Genomic DNA, 18,370 nt, shown 5'->3' on the forward strand with positions numbered 1-18,370 from the left:
CAGCTTAGACAGAGAGCACCAGAACAGAAAGGTATTGTCAAGATAATACCCAGCACACTTGTGTGGATCTCAGAGTCAGAGAACCTTGGAGGAAGACTGTTGGTTCTCACAAGTGCCGTCAGAGGCTCTCAGGGTCCGAATCCTCTTTGATGAGTGCCAATGGTAACACTTTAAGGATGAAAACCATGTCCATTTAAAAGTACTTTATTTTTTTCCAGTCAAATGACTGGTTAACAGGAAGTCAATTTATTAAACATGCTCTAATTATAAATCACTGCATTAAAGACAATGAAAATAATCCGTTTAGGTTATACAGTATATACATTTGCGCTGCAGCTAGACCAAAGTAATCAAGTGAATGAACTGAATATCATACATCTCAAAATAGCATTCTAGGCTGCAGGTCATTCTCTACCCTCAACAGATCACATTAGTCTGTGCACCCTATTTCTGAGTCATCTTCCCTCCAAGTCAGACCTGATGGAAAGTGGCAAAAAAAAAAAAAAAAAAAAAAAAAGCCAAAATTCTGCAGCTGACGCTCATGAAATGTAAACTTTAAATATAAATAGATATCTACAATGTTTTCCTTTCAGTTAACTTTTTCTTTTCAATTTGCAAAGAGCAAATAACTACGAAAAGATAATTAGGAGGGAAGTCAATAGAATTTCTCTTCTGGTAAAAAGTACTATCCATTACTCCATAATAGCGCCATCAAATTAGAGAGTGGAAAAATATTTCCTAGGTATTTATGTACCAGTGAACCCGATAGGTTAGCCTGGGACTGCAGCTATAATGCTGACAGAAGTCAACTTGATTCCTCAGAGAGCTGGCACCAGGCCACCAAAGACTGATGATACAGATGCACCCTTGGATGGGGTGGGGAGCGCTGGAAACGAGGTACTGGGAAGTGCAATGTGCAAAATGCATCCGTTCGAGCTCGTGAGTCTACGAGAAAAGTCACTAGAAGGGCTCAAATGACAGAAATTAACAAGTAGTAAAAAAGGGATGTAGTGTTGGGAGAGAGAGACTTACAGATGTAACACGTATTTTTTTTTTTTTTTACCCAGAATCTGAAAGACAGGAAGCAATCACTATATAGCATCATAAGCCATTCCAGTTTGTCCTGTTTTCTTTGAAAGAAACAAAGAAAGGAAAGCTCTGTGCTTGGACGGGCCTTGCACAGAGAATAGAGACGGAGCTGTGTCAGTCACGGGCGCCACCGCGGCAGCGTCACTGCCTTGCTGTCAAGCTTACACTTAAATCTATGCCTTTTGCTTGACCTCCAGCTTTTGTTAAAACCCTATGCTTGCCTCTTAATTCTGAAAGAGTGCCAGAATTTCCCATATCCCTACTGTGACTCTTACGCTTAGTTATTAAGTAGAGGTATGACAGTCAAGTTCATGAAACTAATGAGTTTTGATTTTTATCATATACAACCTAGTTCCCCTCCCCCACCCCACATATTGCAAGTTTCAGAGTGATGCAATGGCCTTACCTAGTGAACTGGGATGTTCGGGGGTACTGTGCTCCCCAAGATCTACAGATTTCTGATATGCTCTTGAATACAAACAACTGGACAGGCTAAATTCAAGACAGTGTGGCTACCATTCTTTTTGGAGAACCCTATTAACGACAAGACACTAAGCTGAGCAGGTGTCCGTGGGAGCTGGGAAGGGAAGGCTGCGGCATGTGCCAGGACACAGGGAGGAACGTGCTTCTTACAGTGGTCTGCACCACGTACCCTATTCGCGTACAGTTGCTTTCTGCATGACGGGGGACGCTGAAGGAGGCTAAGACACCTAAGGCATACAAGCTAGTTTAAAGGGCTGTTTTGCAATCCATCATCTTTAGTTTTTAACCAAATTCAGGAACTGCAGTTTAAAAATACCTGGTGCAGAGCAGACTGCTTTTAGCTCTGCTGTAATAACCCATCAGTAGTAGTATGCTAGGTATGACTGTTCACAACAACGGGTCATACATGCATGCAGGGGATCATGGCAGCTGCCACCTCACAGGTGCAGGAAAGTACCAGGCTAACGTGTAAGCTTTGCCAAGTTGCTCTAAACAGACACTGGCTGAGTTTCAAAGGAATATGTGTCTTTAAATGTGAATGGATGGCATTTGTGGACAAAGTCCGGGGCAGGTCAACAGACTTGGAAACAGCATGGTGCTGGCTTGTTAAACAAGGTAACCAATGTCAGAACTGGGCTAAGGAAAGCTGTAAGAATCCCCCAAATTTGTTTAAGCTTCGTTTAGGCTCAGCTACTCCTGGCAATGCAGGATCCTGGGTATATAGTTAAAATAGCTTCTCGTTCCCCCTTTTTAGGAAATTCCGCTTTTCCTAGTAAAAGTATAGCAATGTTGCGTGAAAACCACAACTTAGAAAACAATCTGCTTATATATAAAAAATGCCTTTGAGTTTTCAGAACGGAACAGTATGATAAGAAGATGGGCTGCCGTACAGCATGACCCATGAGACTGTCTGTGGCTTGTCTTGGTACCAATAACAAAATGGAACTTAATGGCTAAACAAAGGCTTTTGTTCAGTGGCAGTCTAGTCGGCAATAAAGTGCACAAATGACACAGGAAAGGCTCCTTTGCGGCTGGGGTCTCCATCGATGTGGCCAATCTGAAATGAGCAAGCTTGGGTTACCAATGGTGCAAACTTGGAGGGGCTACACAATGTTTCTGTGTCTGTTTGGAGGAACTTCTGCCAAAGAATGACAGACAGCTACACTATACTTTCTTTTTCCTTCCTGCTCGTGCTTCCTAGAGCGCCTGCCTCCTTCCAGAAAGGTGAAGGCAGCCACTCCAACAGCCTTGCTACAAGGCTGAGCCCCAGACCCACTGGCGGCAGAGAACATAGGGGTTAGATCGCAGAAGGGGGGGCTTGCAGGAGGAGCAGTAACAAATCAAAGGCCTTGAGATGGACAAGCAGGGTCCTCCCCAAGTCCTGAGGTATCCGAGCCTTGTCCACGGGGCAGGGACATTAGTGGCCACTGGGTGGCAGTCCCTGCTTTCCATGTATGTTCTGTTCCCCTGGTGTGTTCCTCATCACTACTGCTTCTCACAGCATCTTTTTGGACAGCTTCCATGCAGAAATGATGTCACCCAGGTCTATAGATCTGTGCACCTGCTGCCAAGGTCCCCAGCCGCTAAGTGCCCCCGCCACTCTCATCCCAGGAGCATGATGGACTCGGGGTGGCACGAGCACTCTACCCTGGAGCCCGGCTCTCTGGATGCCATCCTCCACGGACTGGCAGTGAAGGGCTGCGTGTGGGAACCTGGAACCTCAAAGCTCTCAGTGCAGGTCACGCGTTCCCTAAAAATGTAGCCCAAGTGGTCTACCCATCATAATAGTGAGGTAGTCACCTGAGGACAGATCAGGCCCACTCAGGAGGTTGCCCACACAGGAAACACCATAGGATGCGGAAGGCACTGCACACCGGTCTGGCAGCAGCACCAGACCCAGACTGTCAAGGCCAAGAGCTTCCATCGTGCACAGGCTCTGTGGCCCCACCCTGACTTACATACAGCCTCCCCTCACCGTGACCCCATGCCCTTGACTTACGCACAGGGCCCCCGTGCCCTCTCCCCTACTCACCCACCACTCCTGATCCTCTTCCCCATCCACAATGATCACATCCCCCTCAGAGAAAGTCAGCTCATCCGGGTTGTCGGCCACGCAGTTGTAGAGAGCTTTGACTCGCTTGGGTTTTGACTTGGTCTGCATCAGAAGAGGAAGGGTGAAGGCTAGTGTAGCAGGAAGCCAAGTCCTCAGGTAGAGACCAGGCCTCTTGCCTTCCGATTGCCTCCTGAGCCAAGTACCCTGAACTGGGAAACCCACAAGAAAGGTCAAGCAAGTGGGGCTAGCTCGGTGCAGCAGGAGCCTGGGCAGAGGGAGGAAATGAAACAGCTAGGGTCCGGTGCTCAAGGGCCAGCTCGCTCCCCCCACCCCCAGGAGATACGGTACCAGAAAGCCTGGCTGCCTTGGAGCCCTGTAACTAGTGAGGGGCAGGATGGCAGGTGTGTCCACTCACCGCCTGTGACTTTCTAGGCATGGGGGCTGGGGGCTGCAGGGCCATGGCGTTGGACAGAGGACCCGAAGCTTCTGTTGAGAGAAATCCACTGCGTTAGGGCCAAGACTAAGCAGCTTCACGAGACACCCCTCCTCTGCCCCCATCCGCTCTAACTGTAAGACAACAACTGTAAGAATCACAGGGTTATGTCTGAAGGCGGGGACCTCCACAAGTTTGGCTGTATCAAGAGAAAAGCCCTGGACAAGGCGGAGAACTTTCTGCCTTCACAGTGCAAGAAACTTAAGCTACTAGGCCCAGACCAGGGCTGGCTGAGCAGCTACCTAGAAATCCACTGGCTCTCCTACCCCACCCCCCACCTCAGAATCAACCTGATCCAAGCTGAATAATTAATTACCAGGTCCTCGTGGCTGGCCTTTGTTGATAAGTGGGGTTGGCTTGTCAGTCCTACAAGGAAGGAAATACAGACTTGTTGATCACGGAGGCTACCTGCTCGGTCTTACTCCCTCCATCAGGGAAGCCCCCTCATCAGGGCTCAAGCTTTTCTTGTTGTATCCCATCATGGGTGCTGCCTCCACATTCTTGAAAAAAGGAAAGGTCTGGAGCAAAGCGCTGGATCCTGATGCTAACATGGGCCAGAAGGCTAAGCAGCTATCTCTGCTTCCCTTCACTGTTTGCTTAGTCCAGCTTGAGCCTTCGGTGTTACATGAAAGGGAGGGGCTGAAACTTCATCTCAGGCCTGGGATGTGCAGGCCTGGATGTGGCTCTGCCTGGCTCTGTGCAGGCGTCACAAGTCAGTGCCGCCCATGCCTGAGCTCCCGTGACGCCTACTCTAGGAACCAATGTTGGGGTCCACAGGCTGACCACAGGCCTGTCGCCTTCCGTGTCCAGCATCTCCTGTAGCCGTGCTGTGGACACAAACAAGGGGTGGTTCCCACAGATGGCAAAGGGGGCTGCATGCACTCAGACCTGCCACTGGAAGAGACGCAGGGAAGTAGCTTTTCACCTGGAGAGGGCAGGACACCTTGCTTCGTTCATTCTCTAAAGGAAGAAGGGACTACGGTCTTGGAGGGCTAAGAAAGAAACTTTATCCTCCCGGCCTAGTGGGGCTGGTGGGACCTAGCAGGAAGCAAGACAAACAACTGGGCAGGCAAGCCTTGGGAGGGGCTGAGGAAGCAGGGAGGCCGCCTGGGATGGCATTCTTTCCACAGCAGGTCACTTCCTTCAGGGGCTTCCTCTGCAACCCCAGTGAGACTATCTGGGTGCTAGTGTCCACAGCCTCGGATGTAGAGGAAAAGAACAAGACTTGGTTGTATTCTTATTTTCAAGGGGCTGAAAAACCGTAAGAGCCTCTGCTTGGGGCTCAATTTGATTCCCACTGCCTCTGGGCACGCATTAAGCTGAATGGCCAACTTCCTAGTCTGTGGTCAACCCAGCTATGAAGTGCTCACAAGAGGTACTTAGCAGAGAACCGTAGTCAGCCAGCCTTGCTCTCAAAGGCCAGGTTAAAGCAGAATGCACCCAACTCTCAGGAGGAAGAAGGGTTGAAAGTTCAAGGCCAACCTAGGCCAATACAAAAAAAAAAAAAAAAAGTAAAAGACTAAATGATACATTTTGTAAGTTTGTCTCTATGGCAACTATTTAGCTTTGCTGTCTAGGTGGGAAGGCACCATGGATGGCTTGTCAGCATACAGAGTGTGCCATGCCAACAAAACTTCACCTACAAGTGTGGTGGTTTAGATGAGAATGACCCCCATAGGCTCACATATTTGAATACTTGGTCCCCCAGTTAGGTGGAAGTATTTGGGAAGGATGAGGTGTGGCCTGTGTCACTGAGGGTGGAGTGTGAGGTTTCAAAAGCCCATGCCAGGCCCAGTTAGCTCTCTCTCTGCCTTGTGCCTGAGTATCAAGATGTGTATTCTCAGCTACTGCTCCAGGGGCTGCCTGCCTGCCTGCTTGCCTGCTGTTATGCTCCCCACCCCGATGATCAAGGACTTTGCCTATGGAACTGTGAGCCCCCATAAATGCCTTCTTTTGTAAGTTGCCTTGGTCATGGTGTCTCTCTTCGCAGCAAGAGAAAAGAAGCTAAGACACAGGTACTAAAATCTTAAGTCCCAGGAACTTCACATGCCACGAAACATTCTCATCTGAAAATTTTACCCACCACTGTCAGTACAAACCCCACTGACAGCTTGTGACTCATGGACATAAGCAGTAGTGGCAGCTTGCCTGTGGGCCTGCTCTCGCTGGCTCCTGCTCTAAAGGAACAAATATGAAATGACAGATTTATATCATGTTCAAAATAATGGGGGGGGGATCTTTATGAAGAATACACACCATGTCCTCCTTTAAATGGAGCTCTACCAGCAGTGGCAGCCTGGTTCCGTTCATCCCTACCCTCGCGTCATCTGCTCTGTCGTCCCTACCTTCCCTTTCAGTTGGATTAAAACCAGTGAGACAGCACTAGACAGAGAACTCATCCACAGTCCTAGCTTGGCTCTTACGAGCCCTGGGGAAGTGGCTGGGAAGAGGATCCTGGGACCTGGTGCTTGCTGGCTAGTACCACTGTTCTCATCTGCCTGGGGAGTGCCAGGAGCCCACAGTTTCTTGTCCATGACTTCTAGACATGACCTGGCCCCTTAAAAGGCAACATCTCAGAGCCAGAGAATCCAAGAACATTACAAGAGTAAGAGGAAGGAAACAAAGGGACCAGGAGAGGCACAGGCCATCTAGCATAGAGGCTTGGGACGCATACTCATCACGGTGTAATTCAGCAGCCAACCTTACTTCACCATTGACAAATAGTGCAGCGTGGATGTGTGCTTTGGGCTGCAGAAGGATGTCTTGGCAAAGCAGTACACACGGCATTCTGATTTAAAACTATCAGACTGTGGCCTGGGGCTGCTGCTCAGTGAGGAATGCATTCACAGCAGGCACAAAGCTCTGGGTTCCATCCCCAGGATCACAAAGAAAGTGGGATGGGAGTGAAAAAAAAAAAAGACAGGGGAGGAGGGAGAAGGAGGGAATAGCATATATTAAAAACAAACAAACAAAAAAAACCTTTCATTTCCCAAGCAAAAGAATTAGAAATCAAAATTCAAACCAAAATGTACAAAGAACTGAAAAGGAAAAAATGCTAGAAGCTACAAATGTCAGGATGATTTATAATTGACCCAGCTGACCAAGCAGGGGACTCCCACACACTTTTAAGGAAAGGCCTGGAATATAGTCCCAGGTGTACGGGGATATCCCTGTCAGGCCAAGAACCTCTGGAAGATAGGGCAGGTCATGCAGCGAACAAGAGAATTCACCAAGAATAAACAAGAACAAAAACCCCAAAGCTATGTAAGGAGCTGGCAGACCCCTGGACTCCTAGGTGCGCCCCCCCCCCCCCCCGGTGAACTGAAGACAGCTTTCATTCCAGGGAGGGCACAGCACAGGGCATTTTACCCGAGGACGCTAGGGGCAACTGGTGAGAACATCTCAAAAGCAGAGGGACCAAGTATAACATTAATTTTAACGTGACTCCCAGAAATCGTACACCTTTTAGGCAGACACCAAGAACCTGAGTTGCCCAAGGGAAAAGGGGGAAAAAAAAATTCGCTCAGAGTTCTGTAGACAAACAGCCACACCACCTCGAGGAAACCTCATGTTAGGCTCTGGGTATGACATGTTCCCCCAAAAGGTTCTCACGTGAAATGTCTGAGTAGCGTAGCCACAAAAACAAAGACTTTCAAACAAAATCTACTTTCTACTATAAAAATATAGATTAAGAGATTTAGAGATGGCTCAGTGGTTCAGAGCATGGTTACTCTTCCAGAGAGCATGAGTTCGATTCCCAGCACCCACATGGTGGCTCACAACCATCTTTAACTCCCAGTTCCAGGAATCTGGCACCTTTATCTGGCCCCCTCAGGCACCAGATACATACACAGTGCACACACATGCAAGCAGGCCAAACACGCAGACACACAGAGTAAAATATGAAAGTTTTAGATTCTTTCAAAAAGGGTAACTAGATCCCTTTGCAGTGTGTGCACAAAAGAGAAAGCCCTTGTCTACGGAGAACATCTAACGGATGCAGCGGAGGGACCATGCAATCAAGATCATGTTTCCAGACAGCACAACAGAGACCCAGCAGGACCTTGGTTCTTGAGAACGCAGCTCCAAAAAATCCCAGTTTTAATACACAAAAATCTAAGCTCATTTTCAGCAAAAACAAACAAACAAAAAAACAAAACAAAACAAAACCTCCTCAGTGGATTGCTGAGCAGTAGGGTACATAGCACTTAACCTCTCACCCTAGCATGGTAGAGACACGGGAGATTTCCGGGGCTCAGACAGAAATCCCAACAGATGAAGAAATGGGGTCAATGCCATTGGAAGCCCTCTGAATGTGAGAGGCAGTGTTGGTGGATGTGGCCGGGCACAGAGTGGCCAGGCAGGGGCAATGGTTACCCGGAAGCTGGCTTCTTCTGAGGCAGGCGGCTGGGTGGTTGGGGCGGCAGGGGTGGGGGCTTGCTCTGCAAGGCCCCGGCTTGGGAGGACTTGCTTGGCTGGCTCATGGCTTCTAGCGTGCCTGACGTCTTAGGCGCAGGAGGGGGTGGTGTGGTGGTCAGGGAATCTGTGGAGAGGAAAGGGGGAGGAAGAGAGTGAGCCCTGTAAGTCCCATCCATACCTGGTCTTTCTGGAGCTTTCTCCCTTCTCTAGCACTCACTCTTCTGAGAACACCTATGGCTGCTTCTCAGCCTGTCTCCTCTGGGAAACCACAAGGAGGGGCAAACCTAGGGGCACAGAGCCTCAGCTACCACTGTGTGTGTGTGTGTGTGTGTGTGTGTGTGTGTGTGTGTGTGTGTTTAGCCAGGAACCTGTGGAGGGGCCAGCCCTTAATTCTGTGTTCACCTGCCTGTAAGCCAGCTGAGGGGGCAGAGTCCGAGGCTAGTTACACCTGCCATCTGCCCTGGGGAGTTCAGAATGCTTGGGCCAGGGCTCTTCCTGCATCAAGGGAGCCAGCCCCCAGAAAGGAACAAAGCCCTAGGCACCCCACTGGCCTGTGGACAGTCTAAGGACAATCTGTGACAATCGACCTGGTATGGGGTCCCCAGTCTGAGTGCAGAGGTGATGGTTTTTATTACTATTACTGAATTTTTAAAACAGGCTATGGCTGAGGCAGATGACTTCCAAAGTGGGCAGAGCTATTTAAAAAACAGAAAACAAAACAAAACAAAAAAATCAACAAAGAGTGCGGTCCTGTGCCTGGGCCTTCCTTCATACCACCTATCTCTCAGAAATTACGGATCCCCAGGCCCTTGACAGTGGCTTGCCTCAGGATGGAAACAAACATACAGAACAAGATGGATGGACTATGGGGAGGGGGGAAAAATGAAAGGATCTATTTTATGGTCTCTCTCCCTCTCTCTTTCTTCCCTTTTCCATTTTAATGGAAAAGTCCAAGTTAGATTATCCCAGGAAGACCATATTGAGAATCTTCTCCATGGCTGACTTAAGCATACTGCAGTTGGACCTTGCCCCAAATCCCTCTGCAGAACTTCGTGGACATACTGTCCCTGCTGCTGCTGCTGCTGCTGCTGCTGCTGCTGCTGTTGCTACTGTTACCCTCTTGGCAATTCCTGCAGAAGGGCTAGAGCCGCTTTCTGTATAAGCCACAGGCACCATGGCCTAGGAAGAGCCTCAGTCCTGGAAGCAATAGACTCAGAGATGTGGGACTTCCTTAGGCCAAGGCAAGGTAGGGAACAGTCAGGGCTGGTGTCACCGGCCCGGTGAAAAGTGTCTGGCTCTGCAGCAGAAGAAAGGACCTTTCCTACTGCCTGTCTCCCGGGGTTGGGAACTGCCAACCACACACTGGCATGACTGAAATGACTGCTCCCAAATAAACCACTACAGAGCCAAAGGAACTGAAGGTGTGGATGCTGTTAAAATGAATTTCGAGATGAAGTAGAGAATGAGCCATCTTGGGGGTGGCGAGGGAGTGAATGGGGATCTGCGGCAAGAGGCTGCCGGGGTTGGGGCCTCGGGCAACACCTGGTGTGTGTCTGTGGACAGCTCACAGCTGTCTCCCCCAGGTGGCTGCCAACAGTGGCCCCTGTCTTCCAGACTCCTAAGGCCCACTGGCAAGAAAGGAAAAAGGGAGTAAAAAAAAACAACAACAACAACAAAAAAACGTACTGGTAGATGTCACTCGAAGCGGTGGGTGGACAGCTGGCAGATCTGACGAAGATCGCTGCCTGCTGGCACCGTCCACACCTACAGAGTTTGTCTTCCACGGGGTGTTAGCCGAGGTGGCTGCCTGAACTAAACCCACACGCGTCCACACGCGCACACACACACGGAACAAAAACAGAAACAGAACACTTCGTTATTGATCCTCTCACTCGTAAAAGGTCAACATGAGCCTTCTAGAACAGCGACGGGGCCCTGAGTTGTACCCTTTCCTCCAGTGGGGAAAGTGAGACGCCGCAAAAAACAAAATATAATTAACGAATAAAAGAGGTGCTCCAGGGAACGTTCACAGGGGGCCTTCTCAATTTGATAGTCAACATCTAAAAAGATAGCATAGTCTGAAGAAGGAAATAGATACCCATAAATCTACTGAGCATGGCTTTGGAGGTTCAGAACTTCTGCTCATCGATGCCCTCCTATGGCCTCCCACTGTGGGCCACAGATGCTGTTCTCGGCCAGTGTGGACAAGAGGAAGGGCGTGTTCCAAACACAAGGGGCAGGGCTCTCCCCCAGGCTCCTGGAACTTGTCTGCCTGGAAATGAGCATAGACGGTCCACTAGCTTCAGGCGATCCCCACAGCGATGACGCTTACCGTGTGCCATTCGCTGAGATGCACAGGGGTGGCCCTGTGCCAAGGGGGAGGGCTGGGCCTGGCGGTGAGACACAGCAGCCCCAGGGTTGGGCGGGAGCCTTCCCACTCGGCCTACGGTAAGCTCTGCGTCTCAGGGCGGGACCCGGGGCGGCAGCAGGGCTAACCCCACCCCAGGGTGTGACCACTCCATCTTCACACCAAGTATGGACTTCAGGGCAGGAGAAAGGCAGAATAGGGGTGTCATTTACTTCATGTAAAGAAAAAAAAAAGGAGCTAAAAATAGAATGGCAAAAAATGTGGGAAAAATAATCTGCTTCCAGGACTGCAAGAAATCAAGATGAGGAGCTGACCAGTCCTCGCCTTCCACCCACGGGAGCGAATGCAGTCTCTGTCACAGGGCCAGCACAAGCCTCTCCTGGGAACGCCTATAGATACCCAGTCTCTGGGACACTGGGCCTGTCAGAATTAACACACCTCTCCAAGTCAAAGAAGCAGTGAGATGCCTAAAAGGGGCTGCACTGCCCCAGACAGCCTGTAGGAGGCAACAGAGAGTGCTTCTTAAGCCCAGGAGGAATCAATGATCTGTGGGAGGTGGCTGTACATGTGCCTGTGTGTGTATGCCTGTGTGTGTGCGCGTGTGTAGGGTGTAGGGCCTGCTCTTCATGCCTGTGGCTCCTTCGTGATTCGCCTCTTTGGGCCTCCCTGAGTGCAGGACAGTGACACCTGTGGCCTGTTCAGTTGGCCTTCCGGCTACTCAGCACCCAGAACCACCCCACACTCACCCCCACTCCCCAGCTGCCGCAAGAAACAATGTACAGTGTTTTTATGCACAGCAGCCGCAGCCCGGGGACAGCAAGCGGAAGCTGCTACTTTTCCCAGAGGACCCCCCTCCCCGTCCTTGACCTGGGAGGCCCTGAGGCCTACCATCTGGCCTGGACTGGCCACTTGCTGGCTCCCTCGAGAAGCACAGAGGCAAACTGTTTCGTGTTTCCGTGTTTGTAAAAGCAAGCAAGCAAGCAAGCAAACAAAAGTCATTTGTCTGGTGTATCTGCCATGTGAAGACGGGGTTGCTTCGTAAAGCTTTTCACACTTAAAAGATGGGTCCACACTTTCGTGTTTCTACAATTAGGTTGAGCATCGTTCCCCAAACGGCTACTTTTTCCTCCTTCACCTCAATGGTGTTCTAGGGAGATCCTAACTCATTACAGTGCTTCAAGCTAGCCCTGAGGAAGAAGAAGGGGGATAATCAGGACACCAGGAGGAGACTGATGGGGAAAGAATGACAAGAGCACTGTGGGAAGGGCAGCAGTGGGCGCCCTAGCTGACCATCTGCAGGCCGGCCCATCACCTCTGGTTTGCTTGGGCAGCCTGGCATTGCCCCGTGCACTCTGCCAGAGTAAGAACCCAGGCAGGATCACTACTGGTGTGGCATGCTAAAAATAACAGAATTCCTGAAGGAAGAGAAAAGAAAATCACTACAAAATAAGCACCCACACATCAAACTTCTCAAAGCCAAAGCCCATATGCATTTGTGGGGGACTCAGAAAAGTATACCTTTGCCACCAACATTCCGAGGTGGGAGTGGGGGTGCGCTGGTGGTGCCGGAGGGGATCGACTGGGAGGAGGGCGGGCTGCCACTCAGGATGGCCCCGTAGGTCTCATTCTGCAGGATGCTGGGCCCGAAGGCCCTCTGCTTGTCCTTGGTGAGGTTTGTGGTGTCTCTGGCCAAAGACACAGCATTGGACTGAAACTGGCTGGACCCCAGTTGGTAGAAGCTGACGGGCCGGTCCTCCCGCCGGTTGGGACTGGGCTGCAGGGGAACGGCAGGGCAAGAACATGAGACGGAGCTATGGCTTCCTGTGAGTCAGACCAACTCAACAGTGAACACTCACCCATCGCTACTCCTCGGTGGGAACCATTTCATCCCCACGCTGTGCTGCTGCATTTGAGCTGTGAGACTTTAACGTTCACTCTTCTTGTGTCTAATGACACACACACACACGTCAGGCAATGGTTTACTAATTGCAATTCTTTATTGTGTAAAGAACTTCAGATAGAGCTTACGAACCAACTCTCTCACTCAGCCTAGCTCTATGCTGTCCTTGAGGCCAAACACACTTTCTTATGTGACAGAATGGCTCTGGCCAGCGAGCAGCGATCAGTCTCCACCAGCACTGTGCTTCGTTCAGTGCAGATCAACAAGTGCATTCCCCTAAGATGATGAGCTATTGAGACCCCAATAAATCAGGGGTCAATAAATGCTGACCTCAGGGATACCGTATCACTTGCTTAAAAAAAAGAACAGTGTGTTCTCTGTATAGTGTGTACCTATACACGGATAGGCACATGTGTGGGGGCCAGAGGGAACTGTGGGGCTCAGTTCTCTCCTTCCACCATACGAGTCAAAGTCAGGTCTTCAGGACCTGAAAGACACACCTTCCTGCTTTTATAAATAAAGATTTATTGAGATGCAACCATGTCACATCACTACAGATCTGTACTAAAGAGAAATACTAAGTACAGATGTTAACCGCTTTTCCACCACAGCCTTCAGAAATGACTTTTTTTCCATTTGTACCTACTAATCATCCTTGTTTATACTTTACATTACAGTCCTATGGGGGGGGGGAGATGAAATATCAAACCGTAAAAATGTGTTCAACAAGGTCTTTCCTCTCATTTTAAGACAGAGCACTCTGGCACACCTGACAGTATGCTGCGTTGGGAGCATAGAAGGGTCCTGGCCAAGGGTTAAGGGTTCGGAGGGAGGCTGCCTGAACTTGGCTCTGCACCACAGACCCGAGCGAAGGTGGCATCATCCTGATGTACCCCCAGCGATGCTTGGCAGTATGTGTGATTAGGGAGCTGGACCAGGGCCGGGGCCCTGTGCTTTCGGCCGCAGTGGCCTCTCTTGAGGCTTTCAAGTCCCCCTCCAATAAAAAGAGTTGGATCCAGTGAACTCTAAAGGCTGTTTGTTGAGCGGTTCCCACTGGTGGTTTCTAGGGTCACTCGGGTAAACACGACCAGCTGAGTGAACATTGTCACCTGCCCGGAGGACCAGACTATATAATGCCTCCAGAGAAAGTGGGATCCTCTCCCCGACTCCAGCACCTGACCACTCCTCCCAAGCACAGCAACCTGTGATCACATAACGGCCAGAGGCAAGGAGAGAAGTGAGCAGGGGCAGACTGGAACCCACCCAGATACACACACACACACACACACACATACACACACACACACACACACACACACACACAGCAGGCCGGGGCCCCGCCCTGAAGCTCACGGAGCCGTTTGGCTGCAGCGCAGACCTGTGGCTTCTCCTCCACGTCGTCGTCGCTCTCGTCCAGGTCCTCATGCAGCAGCCGCCATTCGTATTCAACATGGACGTGGGAGTTAAACCTCCCTGACAAGGCCTGAGTAAGCTGGGGAGGAGGAGGAGCACTCAGTGTCGCTGGGATGGACCCCTCACAGGGAGTCCTGACCAAGAACGGACAGGCCAGGGAGGAGGGCTCATTTAAACTCCTGGGTCTCGCTGGAGGTCCCTGTCCCTGACTCGAGGTTAAAGACTAAATAAGTTGATGGGTAGTGTCTAGGCGGGCACCTGTTTATCCCGATCTAGTTCTGAGGCACCAAGAGTTCTGTGGGTTGGGTGCTTACTGTATGTACCTGCTTTACAAAACTCAAAACAGTTCTCACAGTAACCTTACAAGGGAGTGTAATGAACTCAACTTCACAAACTAGGCCACAGCCTGCGTGTGTGTGTGTGTGTGTGTGTGTGTGTGTGTGTGTGTGTGTGTGTTCCCCATTCAGATTCTGCAGCTCCTTCCACCGCCCACAGGACCTCTTCTTCCAGAGCGGAAGAGAAACACAGATTGACCCATGTGCTATGGGTTGAAGGGTAAAAGTAGGGAAACCAGCTGCACATGCTCTGAAGAAGAGAGCGAGGCGCTCACGGGAACCAGATAACCGGGAGGCTCAGCCTGGCCCTTGCTCCAACTGCCTAAGGAGCCTAGGGCTACCGTCATGTTCAATAAGCACATGCTGAGGTGGGTAGCCACCTGGCCGGCAAGGATTCCGGAGTGCTCCTCCAGCCCGCCTGTACTGAGCATGCCCCAGGTGTGTATTTTTTGTTTTTAGATTTATTTATTATGTATACAATGTTGTCTGCATCTATACCTGTATATGCCAGAAAAGGGCACCAGGTATCATTATAGATGGTTTGAGCCACCATGTGGTTGCTGGGAATTGAACCTATGATCTCTGGAAGATCAGCCAGTGCTACATAACCTCTGAGCCATCTCTTCAGCTCCCCAGGTATGAATTGTGGCACATGCTGTACCCTGTCGGTGCTGTCCTGGGAGACCAGCTCTGCTCCACTGCCCAACTCCATCACGCCCCAGGCTGTGTGCCCACGGCAGATGCTCACCAGTTCCTCACAGTGCTCATGCTTGAGCCGCCGGGCGATGTCCAACGGCGTCTCTCCTGACTCGTTGGCTGAAAGTCAAGGGAGGGGAAAGGAAAGAGCAGAACTTTGGCCTTTACGTTTTGCATATGAAACATCCCTGAAGACTCAGGTGTTGAAAGCTCGAGCCCCAGCTCAATGGCACCATTGAGAGGCGACTGGATCCTGCTTTCCGTGTTTCTCAGCCGTACGTGTTTCATCTTTTGAAAACTCTGCTTAGTCCTGTAGCCCATTTTATTTTTCTTTTGAGACAGGGTGTGCTGGTTTGAAACCACACGGCCCCCCATGGACTCGTGTGCTTGAACGCTTGGCCCATAGGGAAGGGCATTATTAGGAGGTGTGGGCTTGCTGGAGAAGTGTGTCACTGTGGGGCGGGCTTTGAGGTCTCCTATGCTCAAGCAACACACACCATGGCACACGGCTCCCTTCTGCTGCCTGCAGGTCAAGATGTAGAACTCTTGGCTCCTCCAGCACCATGTCAGCCTGCATGTCACCATGCTCTCTGCCATGATGATAATGGACTGAAGCTCTGAAACTGTAAGCCAGCCCCAACTAAATGTTTGCCCACAGCAAATAAAATGCCAAGACAGAACCACCTCATTAAACTAAGCAGGACTCATGGAATGCAGTCAGGTTAATCTGGGCAGGGCTGGCTGTCACTTGTACAGGGTACAAGCGAGTAGAGTAACTAATTTTGAAAGAAGTGTTGAGGCAGCCAACCGTTGCCCCCAGTTCCAGTTATCAACAGAGCAAGAGCAGCGCAGTGAGTGCCACCAGCCCCCACACTAGAAGGTGGTGGGTGAGCCTTGTAGACCAGGCATCTGAACTGACCCTTCCTTCTCTGTAAGTCTCTGTCAACAAGGTTTGCTTGTTTGTTGCTTTTCTTTCAGACAGGGTCTCTCTAAATAGCTCTGGCTGGCTGGAACTCTCTGTAGAGACTAATCGGGCTTCAAACCATAGTGATCCCCCTGCCTCTGGCTTCCAAGTGTATGTGCCACCATGTCTGGCTTCATTAGTTTCATATGCGTGGCTTTTGAGCGGAACATGTCCCGTTTTTTTCTGCTTCTTGTTTAGTTTAGTAGTTTTCCAAATACTTCGCCTGGAACCAACCACAACTGGACGGCTCCGGGTAAGACACTGTGCCTTGGCAGTGTCAGAAGGTCAAGGGCCCATAGCTGAGGGACTAGGAGCTGCTGCAGGCGCTACCAATGCAAGGAAAGGCACAAGAGCACACCTTCAAAGAAAGGCTAGTTTGATCTTGGGAGGTGAGCCAGGGCTACACAGCTGACCTGTACTTATCCAGCTCAGGGATTTTCTGCAAGGCCTAATCTTAGTACTGCTGAAGCCTGTAGGTTAAGCCAAAGGCTAAGACAGATAGGAGCCTGTTGATGCCCAGGACAGGCCACTCTGTGGGATAGGTAGGGAGAGGCACTCCTTCTACTCTGAGAACTGCTCCTCACTACAACATAGCTGCAGAAAGAGGCCGAAAGAGCCACTTGTATCCCAGCAGACTCCAGGCAGCTTACCGATCTCGATGGACGCCTTTCCCCGAAGGAGGAGCTTGAGACATTCGGCGTTGTCGGTCAGGCAGCAGTAGTGCAGGGCCGTGCTGCCCTTGCCCGTCTGCTTATCCAGGTTCCCGCTGCTCGGAACAAGGACAGGAAAGAGTCATAAGCCACAGGACTGAGAGCTGCCCTGCCGACATTGGAAAGAAGTGTGAGTTGAGCAGTAGTTTATCTAACTCATCCCACAGTGTGTGGGCACCAGGCTAGCTAGCAGGAAGGCAGCTAGGGAACAGCCTGACTGAGAGAGAATGAAAGGAAAGCAGAGACCCACAAGAAACGGTGGCAGAGACCGACAAGCCAAAGGTGCTGTTGTGTTTGGGTTAGAGCAGCGATTCTCCACCTGTGGGTCCTACGCCTTTGTGAGTTGAATGACCCTTCCACAGGGGTTCTAAGAGCATCCTACATATCGAATAGTTATGATTCAGGACAGTAGCAAAATTATAGTTATGAAGTAGCAATGAAAATAATTTTATGGGGGGGGGGTTACCACAACATGAGGAACTATGTTAAAGGGTTGCAACACTAGAGGCTGGAGGACACCTGGAGCAATCTTGGTACCTCTGTCCTCTTCCCTGTTGGCCTGTGGTACCCAGAGCACCATGTCCACCATTCAATCTACATAAGTAGCCCTACCTGCCACACTGGAGAACAAGCAAACTGTTCATTTCTCTTATTTCTTTTTAAAAATTATTTTATTTTACACGTATGGATATTTTGCTTGTGTCTACGTCTGAGCATCATGTCCCTGCCTGACACCAATGGAAACTAGAAGAAGGCATTGTATCCCCTAGGATTGGAGGTATAGATGGTAATGAGCCACCGTGTGGGCACTGAGAACTGAAGCCGGGTCCCCTGGGAGAGTGCCCAGTGCTCTAACCCCTGAACCATCTCTCCAGGCCCTTTCATTTTATTTCCTGATATTTCTATCAGGGAAGGGAATGATACTGTTCAGTTTAGTATCCCAAGGCTCCCACAAGCCTGCTGGCCCTAGGACAAGCCCCTGAAAGTAGGTGAAAGGGGAACACTTCTGAAGATTTTCACATGTTTTTCTACCATAAAACAAGACTAGGTTATCCGAAGCCAAAGGTACACGTGTTCCACATACGTGATAAAAGCAATTACCATCTGAAGTGGCATCACCGCCAAGGAAGGACAGGGGGCTCTGCATCCTCAGGCAGACAAATAGGAACAGAAGTGCCCTTGCTTTGGTAGCCATCGCCCCCAGCTGCCTCTGTGTAAGAAAGAGCCACCTTTCCTTTCTGTTCTTTGTACAGTTCTGAGGATGGAATTTGAGGTTCGTGCACGTGAGGCAGGCACTTATCACTGAGCTCATCCCAAACCATGGCCTATCCTGAAGCATCCTCTATCACTGTCTTCCTTCTATGTTAGAAGAGGAGAAATCAGGCTTTGGCCCCAGAGGATATCAAATGTCCATGGAAGCAGCATTCCATGCCGGGCCCCAGGCTGG

The 18,370-nt window shown here is 50.3% G+C and overlaps 1 protein-coding gene across 3 annotated transcripts in view; it reads right to left on the bottom strand.

Moving 5' to 3' along the window:
* Window positions 1–188: 188 nt before the first annotated feature.
* Asap2 (ArfGAP with SH3 domain, ankyrin repeat and PH domain 2) overlaps window positions 189–18,370 on the bottom strand; it is a 148,225-nt gene continuing 130,043 nt past the window's right edge. For 2 of the 3 annotated variants that reach the window (XM_055625301.1, XM_055625319.1), the window contains exons 19-28: window positions 16,864–16,979; window positions 15,302–15,369; window positions 14,184–14,297; window positions 12,424–12,679; window positions 10,224–10,349; window positions 8,496–8,661; window positions 4,435–4,484; window positions 4,041–4,111; window positions 3,605–3,727; window positions 189–2,629 (exon numbers count right to left, since the gene is read on the bottom strand). In XM_055625301.1, coding sequence (XP_055481276.1) covers window positions 2,555–2,629; window positions 3,605–3,727; window positions 4,041–4,111; window positions 4,435–4,484; window positions 8,496–8,661; window positions 10,224–10,349; window positions 12,424–12,679; window positions 14,184–14,297; window positions 15,302–15,369; window positions 16,864–16,979 — 1,165 coding nt within the window. In that variant the 3' untranslated portion in view covers window positions 189–2,554. The remainder of the gene's footprint in view (window positions 2,630–3,604; window positions 3,728–4,040; window positions 4,112–4,434; window positions 4,485–8,495; window positions 8,662–10,223; window positions 10,350–12,423; window positions 12,680–14,183; window positions 14,298–15,301; window positions 15,370–16,863; window positions 16,980–18,370) is intronic. The other variant, XM_055625310.1, reaches the window with a different exon arrangement.

This window comes from Psammomys obesus, unplaced genomic scaffold (assembly GCF_907164565.1).
Source record: "Psammomys obesus unplaced genomic scaffold, mPsaObe1.curated_primary_1811, whole genome shotgun sequence".
NCBI lineage: Eukaryota > Metazoa > Chordata > Mammalia > Rodentia > Muridae > Psammomys > Psammomys obesus.